Consider the following 17,995-nt stretch of genomic DNA (forward strand, 5'->3'; position numbering starts at 1 on the left):
TAATAGGGATAATATGATCATGTGTTTCATTTGCCTCTCCTTTCTAATTTCAAAAAGCCAAAGAGATTAAGCGCGGAATTTTTTCACTTTCATTATTTTCATTGGGCAATTATTTCTCTATTTCACTCCACAACTCATGATTTAGAATTTGAATAGCATGAAAGTATGTTCTTTCATTTTTATTATAATTAATATTACTATTACATATTAATAAATCGATTAATTAACCAAACCTTAACTTCATGCAGCTGAGCCCTTCTTGAGAAGCCCCCAATTGTGCAGCTACTCAAGGACTTCTTGTGAATCGCTACAATACTAGACTCCTTCCACTGTTCAGGCAAATTTTCTTTATTCCAAATAGAATTAATTAGCTTATGTATCTCTGACCATAATATTTCACCTCCTGCTCGAATAAATTGTGCCCGAATTTGATCACTACCGGGCGATTTAAAACTCTACAACTTTGCAATAGCAATGCCAACCTCAAAAGGGCTAGGATCAGTTACCAACGGCTCAGCTGTATGGATTTCTGTCTGCCTAACATCACTGACCCTATGTACATTCAGTAACTGAGAAAAGGAGCTCTTCCACTTAATCAAAACACTACACCAAACATTACACCATGAAAAACTATGAGGATGTGGAGATATAGTTCCACGAATTATTACCCTCTTATCTAGATAGAATAAAGTCAGCTTCACGCCTAGGCCGCCATGTCCTTGGGGAAAATATCCGCGGTCGCATGTAAATAAATAATAATTTAATTTAATTACTGTCATTAATATTAGCAAGAACTAGCAGTAGACTCATTAATATAATATTTTTTTTTCGGTTGAGTCAGATGTTCTATAAAATCATTCATCTTTGACGCAATCATGTTGACAGTCTGTGCAGAAAGTTTGTGCGGATTAATAATAACACGTTATGCAATTCTGATAAATCCACAGTAAGACGAAACGGTTAAATTTGCCGTACTAAAGAAAACCGAAGCCGGTCACGGTAGCCGAGCGGTCTAAGGCATGCACTGTCTTCGCTCGCTTGGAAATCGGGATCGTGGGTTCGAATCCCACTCAGGGCATGGATGTTTAGTTTGTGTGTGTGCGTTTTTCTGTGTTTGTGTACAGGTAAAGGCCTTGCGACGGCTGATCACCCGCCCAAGGAGTCCTACCGAATGTGTAAGATCTAGAAAACCCGAAGTGAAGGGCGAAGTTCATGGAGGTAGGCCTAGACCCACTGGGGCTGTAGTGCCAAGGAAAAAAAAAAGAAAAGAAAACCGAAAGCATACGGGCAAAGTTTGGCTAACAATTTTCATTAACGCATTTTCATTTAGTACTGCAATGTTGTATATACGACCGTCTGTCTACCAGGATTGAATTAGTATAAAGCACTTCTGATAGCCCCTAGGGTTCTTGAACGTTACGCTGGGGTCAGTGTCCCAGGAGGATGCCAAAGCGGAAGAGAAAGTGACATGGAATTTGGAAGACGGTGTGTTACTGAACGTACCCATTGATTGGGTGGATATCTTGGGAAAGGTGCTATCTCTTTCGTTGCTACGTTGCTAGGCAACTCGATACGACCCCTTCGGATCTTCTTCCTTCGTTGCTTTTGCTTTTCTCTCACGTATAGTGCCGCTTGCATACTTGATGCTGTTGTCATGAGGAGTTAGCGGAACTCAAGACCTCTGTCGCTTTTCCTGTCGAAGTTGACGAAGGAAGATAAGAAGCAGGAAGTGACGATCAGCAGCAGATGGAAGATGATCTCGTAGGGATGTCGCAGGAAGAAATATCTATGGGTCATTAAGGCCTCTAAATTGCAGACATACAACTAAACATACGCACAATATGGGATAGAAGGAGGAAACATATAACAAAGTATATAACAAGTATAACAAAGTGCTGGTGAATATATTTACTGCAGCATTTCAGGATTCCAGTCTATTGCCACTACAACTTTTTATAATTTCATGTAACTTGCTGTAAATAAATAAATAAATAAATAAATAAATAAACATATGTATTGATAAAATAGATCAGTGACTTCATTCAAGTTAAAATTGTCAGAATTTGCTCGATCCTAAAAATAAAGGAAACTGCAAAGTGACATATACAAACAATCAATGCTCCTTACGTCATAATCTGGTAAAATACACTGAAGATACATCGTATGTTCAGAGTTCATCTGGACACTATGATAAATAAATCAATATACAAGTGAGTTATATAAGTTATTAAAATACAGAATTATATAAGATGAGGTCAAGTATAAAGGTCGGGGGCAAGTTTATCAGATATAAATTTGGCTAGGTCTCTGCTAGTCGTATATTAAATTGCAGAGGACTATCTGGCGATGATGGAAAGGAATATAACCTCTCATATTTATAGTATTAGCGATTAAAGTATATATTAAATTTGCTGTCACATTGATCATTAGGCTGTATGAAGGTGTCTGGATATTGAGGCTCGGAATTCTGTTAAAGTAAATGACTAAGAATTTTTTCTTGTAGAACATAAATGTTATTTATGGTAGTTTACGTTAGTTTTCTCTTGTTTACACTCACTGCATAAAGAAGTCTCTGCAAAAATATTTCTAGTATAAATTGAAAGAAGTCGAAACCCCCTAAAGTTCATGACAAACATACCATTCAATTTTCGAGGGATATGACACGATGTTTGCCGTATATTTTAGGGGGAGGTTTTCGCAATTAAATTATCTATTCACGTTTTTATAGGATTAATTAATTTGTTTAAAATAAATTATGTTATTTGTTCTATTTATTTATTATATATTGCATATATTATATTTATTTATTATTTCTATTTATTTATCTATTTATTCATTTTATTTATGATTTAATCAGATTTTCGTTAAATAATCGAAGTTGTCATAACAAAATTTGACCTTCATGTCAAGAAGGATGTTACGTCTTGAAGCACAACATTTCCATCTCGAAGCTCATATCTCTCTAAGGAAGTACACTCAACAGCTCTGTAGACCTACATCACGGAAGGAAAGTTAAATTATATAGGAAATGATACTGGGTCACCTGTTAAGTAAAGGTTGTTCAAAGTAACAGAGCAAATTAACTTATCACAGTTACAAAACTCTGGCTGTTGAAAGTTGCAAAAACACACGAACAACATATCTTGTGACCTGCATTTCTTACTCTTCCCTTCCCTCAAAAGCTCAGGAAAACTCAATCTTTATGAAGAAACAGTGAGATATTAAAAAGATGCAGATTTAAGTTTTAAAAACTAATGGATGACAGCTAATTTGTATATATATGCTCTTCATGAAGAAAATATTCGATTTAGTTTAACAGGGTTCATTTTGTCTATACACACTTATACGTAAAATAAAAGGCGAGATCACTAGCCAAGTATATCTAATTTATTTCCTTTTTACCAATCAAATGATATTGTTACGTGTTTCAGTGATTAAAAACGAGTTTCGGATTGGTAATTGGATTTCTTGACCACCTACTGGGCGTAACTATAAATAATTATTAAACTATTGCTGATTTAAACAATGTATCACTCCACATTAATCTAATCATTCTATTTACACTAGTCTTCACTATCTGTTTCCTGGCAACGGATTTATAACACGGGATCTATAAAAGTCTCACTAAATAACACACTCCCGATATCGATGTACTATAGTACATGTAACGTCACACACTAACTCTTCTAATTCTTCTTCTGGTCACACTGCTGTTCCCTTGGAACTTCGGAACTCAAGTGAAGTCAATTCCCATTCCCGTGTTCTCTCATATCCTCTCGGCACGGACCACGCAGAGAAAATACAGCCCCTCTTTTGCTGCATGGCGTAGACCACACAGAAAACACCTTTCCTCTACTGTTGCGTGACGTCACCGGGCATGCGTTAACGTGTTTACTGAGCTGTTACCTGGCAATTCGTCACAGTATTATATCTCCGACATATTTCAATCATAAGGGACAGACCAAATATAAAGGAAATTTTACAACAGGTACATATATGTAACTAATTAATTGCATGTGGAACAGAGTCCTTCTTGAGAAGCCGCTAGTCCCTTAGCTACTCAAGCATTTCCCAACATTTTACGGAGCCCGAAGTTTCATTTTCGTGTTCACATGAGCCCACCACTGGTCCCTATCCTGAACCAGATCAGTCTATTTCCTTTAGGATTTCCCATCGAAATCCTATTCTCCTCAATCGTTCTACATGCCCTGTCCATCTCATCCTCCTTTTCTTGATCATTCTAATTATACTTGGCGAAGAGTACAAGTTATAATGCTTCTCATTACGCAATTATCTCCAAACTCACCATTCTATCCCTCTTCGATCCAAATATTCTCAGCATCCTGATCTCAAATACATTCAGTCTATTCCTCCCTTAATGTCAGAGATCAAGTTTCACACCCATACAAAACTACAGACAAAATTATAGCTTTTATAGTTTAATTTTTACGCTTTTAGACAGTAGGTGAGAAGACAAAACGTTCTGGGCTGGATGATAGCAAGCATTACCAGAATTTACTCCAATTTTAATTTCAATATTATGTGTACATACAAAATTTAACACCTCTACATTGTTTATGTATAGCGATAAAATTTATGAACAGTTAAAATTAATATTATATTAAATTTCGTTGATAAAAGTAGCTACTGGAAACAATTTTCTAACATCAGCGCTGCGTCGTGTTATATTGCAGACGTGTACCCATTTCAATAGAGTCGATATCGTGTGTTATGCGGCAAGCATCTCCTGGCTCCAAGGAGGAGGAGGAGTGTGTTGAAATATGTCGGGCGTGCAGTAGCATTTATTCAGAAAATCACTCCACAGGATCCGTCCAGGTCCGAGGCATTTGAGCATTTTCGTAACAAACTTATTTTTTACGGTGAGACGTTCTTAGACCCACGCCCAAACCCCAAGCTGGAGGACCACCCACTGTCACCTGTCAGAGACTGCTTATTCAATATATTCGCAGCTTCCTTCCATACCTGGAGTGCATCATTGTTCAGAAAATAGAAATAAATAATATATTTTTAAATAGTGATTTTAAATTTTTTCCCTATTTAGCCATCTCTGCACTCACTGCAAAATGTTCTCATAGACTGAGATTGAAGCCCTAACCGTGAAGGATTTCTTAACACCACAGCTATTAAAAATACTTGCAACGGCACTTGTAAATCATAATTTTATTGTTAGTCTACCTTGAAGCACTGAGGGTGTTATCAAACACAAAATGTAAACTTTCGTTTATTTAAAACGTGTACAATAAAATTCGGAAAACATACATCAAAATAAGACAGGAATTTCATGGGACAAAAAGAAACAATTATGACTTTCCACTGCTACATATTAATTTCTACTCGTTTCGGGATTCATATTGTATACCGTATGTCATAGAAAGAACTGATAATTTGCAATGCAAGTAATCTCAACATGGCGTTCTGCAAGCAGAGTTTTGAGTTACTTGCCATGTGAATAATAAACAAACTCCGTTGCTTTAGTCCGCAAGCTAACTATAACGACCGAGCGACCGCCGCTTGTCGGCGGTTAATGCCAAATTTGCGGGTAAAGGATGTCACGTAGTCAGCGCAACGGATCCCCACGGCCGTTAATCTCGGTTATCTAGACCGGAGCCGCTATTCCTTGAAGTAGCTCCTCAATTATCCTCACGAGGGAGAATGGACCCCGTTCCAGACCCACTACTTCTCAGAAAATCTGGTAGCGCCGGAAATCGAACCCAGGACCTCTGGATCTATAGCTAGAAACTGTAACCACTAGACCACAGAGGCGGTCTTGTGAATAACTTGCCATCTATTTTCTCGAGAATATCTGATTAACATTTCAAGAGGATGAACAGAAGAATGTTAAGAATAGATCTGAGACATAATGCTTGTAGTCCGTTGATAATCATCCGACGTTTCACAGGAACACATTGCCTCCATCTTCAGTGCCAAAAAATAAACCACACATGAGACCAGCACAAATCAGAGAGCAAGCAGAGCTTGGCTTGTTCTTAGTCAATGAAGATTGAGGCGATAAGTTCCGCCGAAACGTCGGTTTAGTTTAAAAGTACCACATGGTGTTATATCCCAGAAAATATAATTCTATAAATCACCGGTGTGAGAAACTGAGATCCTACAGAAAATGTTCGTTATTTGACCTCACGCGCTTTTGGGTTTCTTTCAACGCTAACGAAAATACTCCTAGTAACTGATCAATTATTTTCTACATTTTATCTGTATGGGCATCACGTGTGCACTGTTGAGAATACATTGTGCATGACAAATGCATTGTATTGACAGTCCGACCTTGGCCTGTTTTACTGTTTATTATACACATTTGTCAGAGCTTACGAGATTCTGAGTGCCTCATACCACAGGAGCTGAGCTTATTTTCGAAGTTTTCTTTATGAAATTGCCGCGCCGTAGCTCAAGCGATTAGTCGCTGGTTTCCCACCGTGGCGGCCCGGGTTCGATCCCGGGTCTGGTCAAGTGGGATTTGTGGTGGACAATGTGGCGCTGGGTAGGTTTTCTCCGAGTACTGCCAATCTTCATTCCACCAATTGCTCCACAATCACCCTCACCTATCATCTGGGGCTGGTACAATAGGCCAGAAGTGGCCGCAGTACAAGGGACTTAGTCCCACCGCACTAGCAATAAAAGAATATCTTTACGAAACGCGTATAATTTAAATTACGATGTGTGATATCCAGTTTTACCAGGCAAGTAGGCTGATGGTCTCAGGAATGCTTTATGTGTAGGGTATGATATGAGGTAGTGTTTATCCATTGCTGTGCTTGTAAACGTATATATATGTAATAACTTTAACATTTTTTAAAGAACAGTGCGGTACTCTTGGTTGTGTGTCCGTGTAGTTCGGAGCGAGACCGACGTTTCGGAGGAATATGTCGCTTTTATATTCAGGGCTGAAGAGTAAGCCACGCAAGAAACCAGCGAAAATTTTCCCGCAAGTTTTTCGTTGGCTTTTTTATATACGTGTATATTATTATATATAATACAAATATTGAAATATTGTAAACAGATTAATTATTATAATTTTGTAACGTTTTAACAAATCAATGTACACCTTAGTATTAGTTAAAAGATATAATAAGAAATATATATGACATGATAATAGTAGCTTCAATATATGTTATAATATCCTTCTGTAGATGGTCGTTTTGACCGAAACATGTAAAGGATGAAATTTAAAAACACAACTTTTATCAATCACACTGGACGGTGGTTAAAAATCTTATATTACAATTCCTAGTGTAAGGGACCAAGATGAACCAAGTTAAGATTTAGTAATTTTTGCAACTTAAAACAGATGATTATGTATTATATGTAAATTTGAACGGTTCAGACAAGGTCATGACATAATTCGCACACAGTAAACATTTATAAACAATTAACATAATGGTATGAGCCAAGTTAAGATTTAGTAATTTTTGCAACTTTAAACAGCTGATCATGTATTACATGTAAGTGTTTATGATTATGTTAAATATGCATAATGGAAATGCTTGATGGGTTCAGACGAGGACATGACATAAATCGCACACAGTAAACATCTATAAACAATTAACATAATGGTACATTTCTCTCTGAAATATAGATGAGACTGGTCGGACTGCTGACTGAAAGAAAAGACGAAAAACACGTTCTACTGAATAACACATGGACATACTGGTTTCCCCTCTGAAGCTATGGGGTCCATGCACATGTACACAGAACTAAATAACAGTCATTTCAAAAACATCGTTAGAATTAAAACATTCTGGAAAAGGGAAGCATACATGAACCCCCAATATCTGAAAATAACACAATACGTATTAATATAAAACTTTGCCGCTATTTTAAATTAAATCATTTATACCTGTAAAAGTATACAAAACTGCAGTTACACATAAGCTGACAGGGACTCTCCAGGCGAACATGAAACAGCGTGAAACAGAGGAAGGAAAGAGTAGCAGGGACGTATAACCTACATTGTGTTGATTGCGTGTGTGAGATTGTGCATGGATGCAATCTTATGAAGAAGTCGCGTGCATATGCTGCCCAAGTGAATAATTTAGGACTGAAATCTGGGAACTCATTTACAAATTCCGGTGTTGGCAAGGAAATTTGTATTTTTTAGTAAAAACTTTGCAGTATTTAACACAGTTTCAGTTGTCTTCACATTAAGAAAATATAAATCTAAGTGTAAAGATACAAATTGTCCATTATTAGTATTACCTTAGTCTTATTTGGACTAAATGGAATATTCTTGAAGAGTTTGTTAACCTTTTAAAGTAAGATAGTTATTGCATGTAGAGTCTGTTTTAATATTTGAAACTTTTCGTTTGTCGACATGTTGTTTCGTGATTCCCAGAATAAACAGCAAAATAATTATTTCAGTAAACAATATTAACAAGTTGGCTTTTGCAATTGAGACACAGTTTCTTTATTATGAGGTAGGAAATTGATTTTTATATATTATTTTAGATGAAATTTATGCTTCAATATATCAAAAGATAGATTTTGAGTTTAATTTTCCCATGGTATTTACAAGCTCTAAATGAAAAATGAAAGAATATTTCTACTTTCCATCTTTCCTTTCTGGATTATTTTTGTGACGGTTCGTGTCCTATGACTGGTAAAGTGTAAAGTGTGCTTTCATAAATTTAAGAGTATTACTTCAGACAAGATCCAAAGGTACACAGAACACAACTGAGCTCGGACCCTCAGTTGCTTGCATAGTTTATAAAGTACGTTGAGACTTGGAATTATATGTTCATTAGATTGTATCTATTGCATAAAAATATATTTCGTTAAAGTGATCAACTCTCTCTATTACGCAAAGTCTATTTGATAGGCAATTTTAATTTAGCTGACGAAGAGATGTCCAATTAAAGCCCAGGACTTAACTACTAACGTCTTACGTTAAGCTACCTTCGGATTCCATCGCCGTATGAGCTGCTAGGCACATATTCTTAGAAATACGAAACCAAGGCACTATAGCCACAGTTGGTACAAATTCAGAAAAACGAAGGCATTGTAGCCACGGTAGGTATAAATTCAGCAAAGCCAAGGCATTGAAGCCAAAGTAGGTACAACTTCAGCAAGCTGTATCAATTAAATTAAAATAAAATATGGACGTTTATGAAAGTAATCATGACAGATCAATGGATCTATCAATATTACTAACCTTTGAGTAATTTATGTTCTCGTAGCTTTGAAAGTAGGTTAATGGAAGAACAGAGAGTGTAGACATTTGAGAACAGGGGAGCTGAGGCGAATCTTCGTAATTTAATTTGAGAATATGAGAAAATATCATAACAAGCTTCATAATTTGTACACAAAATGTTATGATGGTCATATCACAAAAGATGGGAAGAGCATGTAGCATGTATGATAGAGATATGAAATGCATACAAACTTTTGGGCGAAAACCTAAATACAAAATTCTATTTGGAAGACTTGAGCATATTTGCGATATTACCATGAATTCTAGAGAGAAAGCATGCGGACTGGTTTAATCTGGCATAGGATAGGCACCAGTTGTATGCTTTTGAGGACAATGTAATTAAACATCAAGTTCCATATAAGGTAATGAGTTTCTTGGATTTCTGAGCGAATGCAGGAATTTTAAGAAATGTTCTGCTTGGAATTAATTAATCGTTTCCAAAGCAGTAATATATTCCACTCATAGAACTGTGATATTAAGTCTGCATTGTCTACAAATTTCAAGAAACATTACATAAAAATGAGCAGGGTACAATGTTCAATCAACCAGCAAGATTTATCCTTGTCAACATGACATCTGTAAACGTTCCAGAGGTAATAGTCCTGTGTGTGTTTCAAGGTGCTTTGGAGAAACCAAGGAAAGTTGTGACAGTGGTTTTAAGAGTACAGAATTAAGACAACTATTTGTGTGCCTCCTATTTACAGGTTTGCTCCGTACATGAATCTATTCGTTACTGCTAATCTATGTCTCATCCAAAACATATATGTTATTCCCATGCTTAAGGACGCTACTCAAATTAATCCTACACATAAAAGTAACCACAGAGTTATTCTGGAATATTTAAAAATCCATATATATTAGCAATTTGAGGCATAATTTTAATCGTGATTGTAAATTTTTCTGAGAGTAAGCAGATGCGGCAATTTTATATAAAAATATTTTTCAGTAGTTATCTGTGGTCAGGATTCCTGGCTACAGATCCAGAGGTTCCGGGTTCGATTCCCGGCGTTACCAGATTTTTTTGACCCTTTATAACTCTCCGCATGGACCATACAAGAAACACAGCCTCTCTAGTGTTGAGAATGTTTGTTTACTGATCTGTTGCCTAGCAATGGATGTCTTATTGCTGCGCGTTTACAATTCTGCGGCAATGTGTTTACCGAGTCGTCTAGCAATGGGTCTACACGTCACAGTATATTATAATGGTACAAGGACTTCTTTGCACTCTTCATGCTGTATGAAAATTAATTCTATTAAAACTACAAGCAAATTCCTTGCTTAACTGGCTTCCTCTCCCACCCTGAGGATGGGAGTGAAGTGCGACAAAATTTATGTAAGCTATTGTCGTATCTCAAGTATAAGAATATATTTTTACTACTAAATTTACTCGGGGGCACGCGGTAGCGTAGTTGGTTGAGGCACTATGCTACAAGCCGGTAGGTGGCCGGTTCAATTCCCGATGAAGTCATTGGATTTTTTTTAAATTGACCTAATCCTCCCAGCCGTACTATAGCCCTTGCGTCGACTCAGCCTCTAACAGAAATGAGAACCAGGAATATTCTTGGGGATAAAGCGCGGCCGGCGCGTAAGGCTGAAAAACCTTACTGCCATCTGTGAGCCGATTGTCTAAATAATGTGGGACCCTTTACTTACTTTTACTAATTTTACTCTCTTCATTGTTAATCTGAAATAAATAAACATGAAACATGCATTTCTCTTTTTTAAACAATATTCTGAAACACGATTTGTTAATTCTCATAATTGACGTTAAAATTTTCAATTGTTAAAATATTAAAATATAAAAATAATGTATAATGTGACATGTAAATCCATTACTAGGCAACGTCTGCAAAACACATGGCCAAAAATACTGGAACAGTTTTTCTTTGTTTCCGTGCAGTTTGCACATGTTCGCTGACGTCACAAAATAGTGAACCAGTGTTTTCTTTCTGTCAGTGCAGCTTGGCTTCTCGATGAAGTCACACAACAATACAGAGGTCGTGTTTTCTGTGTGGTCCGTGCGGAGCCTATATCGTTATTCCTCTTGCTACCACTTACACTCTGTAAGGCACTGATCAGATCAGTAATGACTTACACTTGTCTCGCCTGGGAATTAGCGGCAGACACCTACCTCCTAAAATTGCAGCGCATGCAAAACAAGGTTTTGCACACCACTGGAAATTTTCCAAGGTGCACACAAGCCCGCGACTTGCACACGGCTTTCAACTTCCCGTATGTATACGATTATATAACAAAATTGTGCAGACGACAAGCAGAAGTCATACAAAATCATGATAATGAACAGTTCGCGGTATAGGACAAGGTGAAGCCAGACATAGAAAATATAAGAGGCTTAAACTTGGCGGTGGTCAAACTTATAACCGTTCAAATGACTTAAGTTTTCGTTGTACCATATGATCTCTAAGTTAGGCATGATCTGCTCTGTAAAGCCTGTACTGACAGAGGACTTGTGTGTAAAGCAAAAGGAAGAATTTTCGATAACATATTATATGTGCGAAATATACACTTGATGAAAGGTCGAGTGTATTCATAAGAAACAGACCAATCTTCTCGTCAGAGAGGATTTTACATAAGGACTATTACCACAAGCGTTCAGTTGAAAAAAAAATATCTGGTCGTGGGCCTCAAGGGGTCTGTTGCCAAGACGGATTTATTGGCGGTAAATCGCCAGTCGTAAAGTAACTCTGACACTTGGAGCACAGAGCATCCGTGAAACGCTTCATTTCACTTCAATTTCTTAATCTTAAGCAGTCGGCAGGAATCTATAGCCGGGAGATCAGCTCGTGGCAAGGCCGCTACCTACACAGGACAACACACACACAGGATAAACGCAGACAAATATCCATGTCTTGAGTGGGATTCGAACCCAAGGTCCTAGCGTTCGAGCATGCGTAGACATTTCATGTCTTCGACGGGCGGCCACGATGATCGGCAGAATTAATCTTTGAAGGCTAAACATTAGAGTTTTAATCGTTTATTCCCAAAGATCTCCTCCACTGTCCATGTAAATCATGCAACCCATATAGAGAGAAGTGAGATAAATGACATGAATTAGAAATAACTTTTTATAGTTCTACAAACGGAAGAAATTTAATAAAATTACGGTATCTTACTTTATAACTTATATACATATACCGTGTTTCTCTCCCCAATAAAACGTCGCGTTCTGAAGATTAGTTATGTCAATAGTTGTTCCGCTTGGAAATAGCGGCTCCGGTCTAGAAAACCGAGATTAACGGCCGTGGGGATCCGTTGCGCTGACCACGTGACACCCTCTATCAGGAAAAGTTGGCACTAACTTCGCCGACAAGCGGCGGTCGCTCTGTCGGTATAGTTTGCTTGCGGACTAGATGCCACGGAGTTTTTTTAATATTGAAACACTGAAATACTCATAAATATCTGCAATAAAGAAGGAATTTATGATTTCCAGAACAACTCTATGACAGGATCACCAACCTCTGCTGATAAATCGACGCTATCGATACTGGTGATATGATCATTCATTCTGGAGCAAGCGGGGCGGTCAAGCAATTGTGCTTGCACCTCCCTCGACATATGCAGCAATTCATCGTGATTGTGTACTTCAAGCTGATGGGATGGTCGGTGGCGGATGGGGGGTAGTGGTTTTAATGGAGGTTTGGCGTCGACAGCTTGTTGCTTCGGCTGTTGTCTCCGTCTGTCCAGTTGACGTCTGTCCAACTGGCGTCTGGCTTGTCTCCGGGCAAGAGAAAGTCCCCCGGCTGCTGCGTACATTGTTACCGACTTCCTTTATTGTCTCCGTTGCTGTAGCTGATTGTTGCTCATTGTGCTGAAAGTAAAACAGCCAGAAATGTCTATGCTAAGGGTTGCTCCTGTATGTATATGGCAGGCATTCCGTGTTGTAAAAAAAGCTCTAATTCATAATATTATGTGCAAGATTTATTAATATGATGTTAATTTTTGGTGCTAGATACAAATAAAATATTGATATAATAATAAGTGCAAAGAAGAATTACACTATTGTATACATGCTAAAGATATAATCGATTGGGAAAGAAACACGCGAAAAAAAACAAAGAGAAGCGCATGCAATTAGTATAATATATTAATGAAAATAGTATTTATTGGGAGGCTACATTATGTAGTAAACTAAGGTACAATGAAGTACATAAAACCCTCATTTCTTATTTATTAAAGTGCCGAGAGGTGTCTCCTAGTCTTTTCTTTTTTCTATTTCACCCACACGCAGAGAAAACAGTTGTTATTGCTTCAACAAAATGCTGGTCTATTTGTATTTGATTAACAAAATCTTATTCACAGTGGTCATGATTAACTTGATAATTAAATTTCTTATCCAGATTAATGTGATTAGAAAGGGTGCGATATTCTGTTTCCAGAGAAGATATGAACTCAGAAATGTAGAATGAGGAAGTTTAAAGGTAAAGCTGTCCCTGTAACAGGCTGTGGAGGCTTGTGAGACGTCGAGGCTCCCATATTTTCAAGACAATCGGCTCACAGATGGCGTTGAGGTTGTCAGTCTTACGGGCCGGCCGCCCTTTACCCCCCAGGAATATTCCTAGTACTCATTTCTGTTAGAGGCTGAGTCGACGTCAGGGCAATAGTGCGGCTGGAAGGATTAGGTAAAGTGAAAAAATCCACTTCATCGGGATTCGATCCCGTGGTCTTCCGGCTCACCTCAACCAACTACGCTACCGCTTAATGTTAATTTTATCTTCCGGTACCAACATACATAATGTGATTCGTTCCATTTAGGTGTGACCTCTCGTGACAGATACTGTGGTTCTCAGTTCGGTGTAAAAGTTACTGCTGCAATACCGACGTATATATTCTTCTTGTCGTCAGTTTGGTGAGTTTCGGATTCCGAAAAATTTTATGAACTCTATGAGATTTGATGTTCTCGCGCCCGAAATATAAAGATTACTATCTTCTTGACTGCCGTGCCACGTAGTTTAGGATACGTTTAGCGACGTTTCGGAGGACATTTCTGCAGCCATCTTCAGTGTAGAGTAGTAAAACAAGAATGGAAAAAAATTATATTGATATAAGGATGGGTTTTTTCAGGGCTCCTACTCTTTATCCGTACAATCTCTTTCCATATTCAGCTCATTATTCTGCCATGAAAATGGAGAAAGCACGTTCCACCGAAACGTCCGTAAACATCTACAAGGCTATATGACGTCACATCCCATGAGGCAGTAATTTTCCAAAAACTCGTTCTTTTACTTAATGGAAAATATATTTCGTATTCTGTTATGTTTAAATTCCCGTTAACGTATCGCGGTGTACAGCCGATTGTATCCGTTTCATTTGTTTCGCTACATCTTCTGACCTAAATGACCATCATCAGGTTAATTCTACGTTTTTGTCCATTTTATTGTTATTACCACAGGTTGTCCAGTCCTTAGAATTAATGGGTTTTCGGACCTTGTCCATCGTCCGATATTCTAGAGACTAGAAAACACAACGTCTCGGAAACTGGATCCCTTTCCATTCTCAGGTGAGGAGCGAAAACTCCTACTATGTAGGGCCCCTTAGAAAGAATTATCCTCAATCAATGTCTGGCTCTTTCTAAGGGACCCAACAGAGTAGGTGGCTTCCCCCTCACCTGAGGACGGAAACAGATACAGTTTCCGAAAAGTTGTGTTCTCTAGTCTCTAGAATACCAAACGATGGACAAGGTCCGAAAACTCATTAATTCTGAGTATTGTCCGTCATTGTCAGAACCCTTTAGAAACTAGGTTGTCCAATGTTTAAACAGGGGTCTACATGTTAAAAGTTACATGATTTCGCTACAGAACTACACTGTTGTAGCGAAATCTTATCGTTATTAACATTCAGACTCCAAGTTTAAACATTTTGCAGTGTGTAATAAAAATAATCCAATTGTCATTAAATTTAGAATTACCCTGGTTACGGTCAGCTAAGCTGAAATATCTAGCAAAATAATTGATATACTGTGTACAACTTTGTGTTAACAAACTTCCACACGTACTGAGATACACAACATGACTCTCCAATACAACATCTCATCATTTCATTTAATCTTACAGTTACGTAAATTCCAGTTTTGTTCGAATTACAGTTCAGAGACACTGAACACCAGTTCAGTATCCACGGCCCTCAAATAACAGAAGAAGATTTATATAGAATAATTATTTGCCTAAAGATATTCTCCACTTTAAATTCCACTTTGTATAAATTCTAAATCAACCAATAAATTCCATATTATTCACATCTGTGCTCTGCAAGACGCCTGTTTTAAGTGCAAGCATACCACGTACAGTCAGTTCAGGGCCTTCCCCGGGACTGAATTCCACCCTAGAACTTCCTGAAACAGTAAGTAGCATTCCTACTTTCTATTCGCGAGGTTCAAGTCTTGTCTCTATGATCTTCTGTCATGACTGAGGTTTATAGTTGGCTTCCCCAGTCTTTGCAGACTAATTCCGGGACAGTAATTCAAATCAGGTCACAATCCTTCCCTTTACACGTCCTTTCAAATCAGTTATTTGTTAATCATTCTAGTAAGGCACAGTAGATCACTGTGGTCGCGGTGCAAGGGCCAAGAGGGCCCACCCCTTACACATTCATTCATTCTCTGGAATACTTATATTAAATCAACAAATAAATAAAGTTTATGGCGGGAGAAATGAAATGTTTTCTTTTCCATGAGGTTCGAAAGGGGGATACGCGGTAGCGTAGATGGTTAAGGCACTATGCTACAAGCCGGAAGGTCGCGGGTTCGAGTCCCGGTGAGGTGGATTTTTTAATTTACTTAATCCTTCCAGCCGCATTATGGCCCTGAGGTCGACTCAGCCTCTAACATAAATGAGTACAAGGAATCTTCCTAGGGGGCAAAGAACGGCCGGCCTTCATCACTAACCGTCAGAACTGAATTCCATGTAAACTGTTCAAAGTTGGTCTCATGCACAGAGCATGTGAAGAGGATTGAAGCGGTATTTCACCTAACCCAGTTTCTTGTCTCTGTGCCTGGTGCCTTGGAACGGAGCCAATTTCAGGAAATTTCTGCTACACTTTTATTTACTTCGCTTGACACTAATCGACCATAGCGAGCTGGACACCAGGAAAACTTAAGAAGCGGAAGCCATACTATTACTTTCTTCCTGAGCCACTGAGCCACAACAAAGAAATCGCTGTCTTATTGTTACCTGCTGCTCGAGCTACGAACCAACAACAGAAATACGGAAAAGGTGATTTCAACGAGAACCAGACTTTCTTATGAATTTAACTATACGAGCTGCTTGAAGATTACTGACTTCCGGAATGTGATACCGTTTATCGCTACTTCGGAGGAACTTGCTGCCTCCACCTTCAGGGTAGAATCTCTCTTCTATCTGACTATGGAGATGAACTACCACCGAAATTTATGCAGTCTGCCAGATATTCGATACGTGGAATGTAAGAAGTCTCTACACAGGGCAGGATCCCTCATGACAGTTGCGAAGGAAATATCAAAATATAAATTAAGATTTAGTTGGAGTACAGGTGCAGCCACCTACTCACGCTAGTTCCTCGCTCGCTGATTTTATACTCTGAAGATGGAGGTGATACGTTCCTCCGAAACGTCGGTTCATATAAGATCTACACAGCACAACATCCCATAAGACGATATTCTTCATAGTCACCGCCGTGGAAACCTCAAATCTTACATAAATTGATCTTGTATATCCCTAGATATGTAATTATGAGTTACATCCATGGAGTAGAGTCCTTGAAATTCTGATAGTTGCTCAGCTAGTCAATAAATTCCCCGTCTTCTACAAAGCCCCAATATATGCAATAATTTTCTCAAGTGGTCGTAACTTAAAACTATTCTGCATGAGATGAATTCAATCTATGCCATGACGCTCTACTTCTATTAGATCCATTTCAATATTATCCTCCCACTTGCAATTAGGACAAACATATGAATGTAATATGGAAAGCGCTATACATTACGGGAAAGAAAACTGCCGATACAGTATAACAATCGAGGCCCGGCTGCACTTATATACGTTTTAAACATCTTCAACTGACAGACGTAGTATAAGTGAAACTTTCTGACGTACAATAGAACCACTTTAGTGCGCCGTGCTCAGGCAGCAACTTCTCCTCCTTCTGTGTTATGTGGGAAGCCTAAACGGATCAGACCGGCAGGCGTTCTCGGTAGCCCGTCCGTCATAACAGGTTACGTGTGAGTTTCGTTCACGAGACTGTATTGATCTGCCACTGTTTACCTTCTAGCGTTCCACCCTGTACTGCGACTTAAATATTGATTAGTCAACAATGCACAGGCTATGTATAGGCCGATGGTTAACATAAAGTTCTATCCGTGTCGCATTGTTCCCAATACTTTGATGATCTTTCTTCTGGTTATAGGTTGATAAGAAAGTCTCTGCTATATTTCCCGGCCTGGGCGTTCAACCGTGTTCCAAAATGATTTAATTATCTTATAATTAATCCTTAACCTGCAACTTCCACGAGGTGTGATTTTAGAACGTAGAAGATGAAAATTACCTCAACATCGGCCAGCTGAATAAAAACTAAATATGATTACACGTGTAGGTATTATTATTATTATTATTATTATTATTATTGGAGGGGGTGGGTTTCCCCATGCACCGCGACCAGTGGTCTATTGTACGTCCCCCTGTGATATTCTACCAGTTTCTATACCCTACCGATACTGGTGCGTGCCATCAGTCCCGACTCAGCCAGCGAGTTCGGCCTCTACTGCCTCAGCGCTATCTAGAT

The 17,995-nt window shown here is 38.4% G+C and overlaps 1 protein-coding gene across 17 annotated transcripts in view; it reads right to left on the bottom strand.

Annotated features, from left to right (window-relative positions):
• Positions 1 to 17,995, bottom strand: part of LOC111873322 — a 177,932-nt gene that overhangs the window by 21,697 nt on the left and 138,240 nt on the right. For 10 of the 17 annotated variants that reach the window (XM_023867942.2, XM_023867945.2, XM_023867941.2 and 7 more), the window contains one exon: positions 12,701 to 13,052. The exons of 1 other annotated variant lie outside the window; for it this stretch is intronic. In XM_023867942.2, coding sequence (XP_023723710.1) covers positions 12,701 to 12,997 — 297 coding nt within the window. In that variant the 5' untranslated portion in view covers positions 12,998 to 13,052. Of the gene's footprint in view, positions 1 to 1,503; positions 1,787 to 12,700; positions 13,053 to 17,995 lie in introns of those variants that run through there. 6 more of the 17 variants (XM_023867949.2, XM_033755054.1, XM_023867948.2 and 3 more) reach the window with 6 other exon arrangements.

The sequence above is a fragment of the Cryptotermes secundus genome, unplaced genomic scaffold (assembly GCF_002891405.2).
Source record: "Cryptotermes secundus unplaced genomic scaffold, Csec_1.0 scaffold223, whole genome shotgun sequence".
In the NCBI taxonomy this organism is placed as follows: Eukaryota; Metazoa; Arthropoda; class Insecta; order Blattodea; family Kalotermitidae; genus Cryptotermes; species Cryptotermes secundus.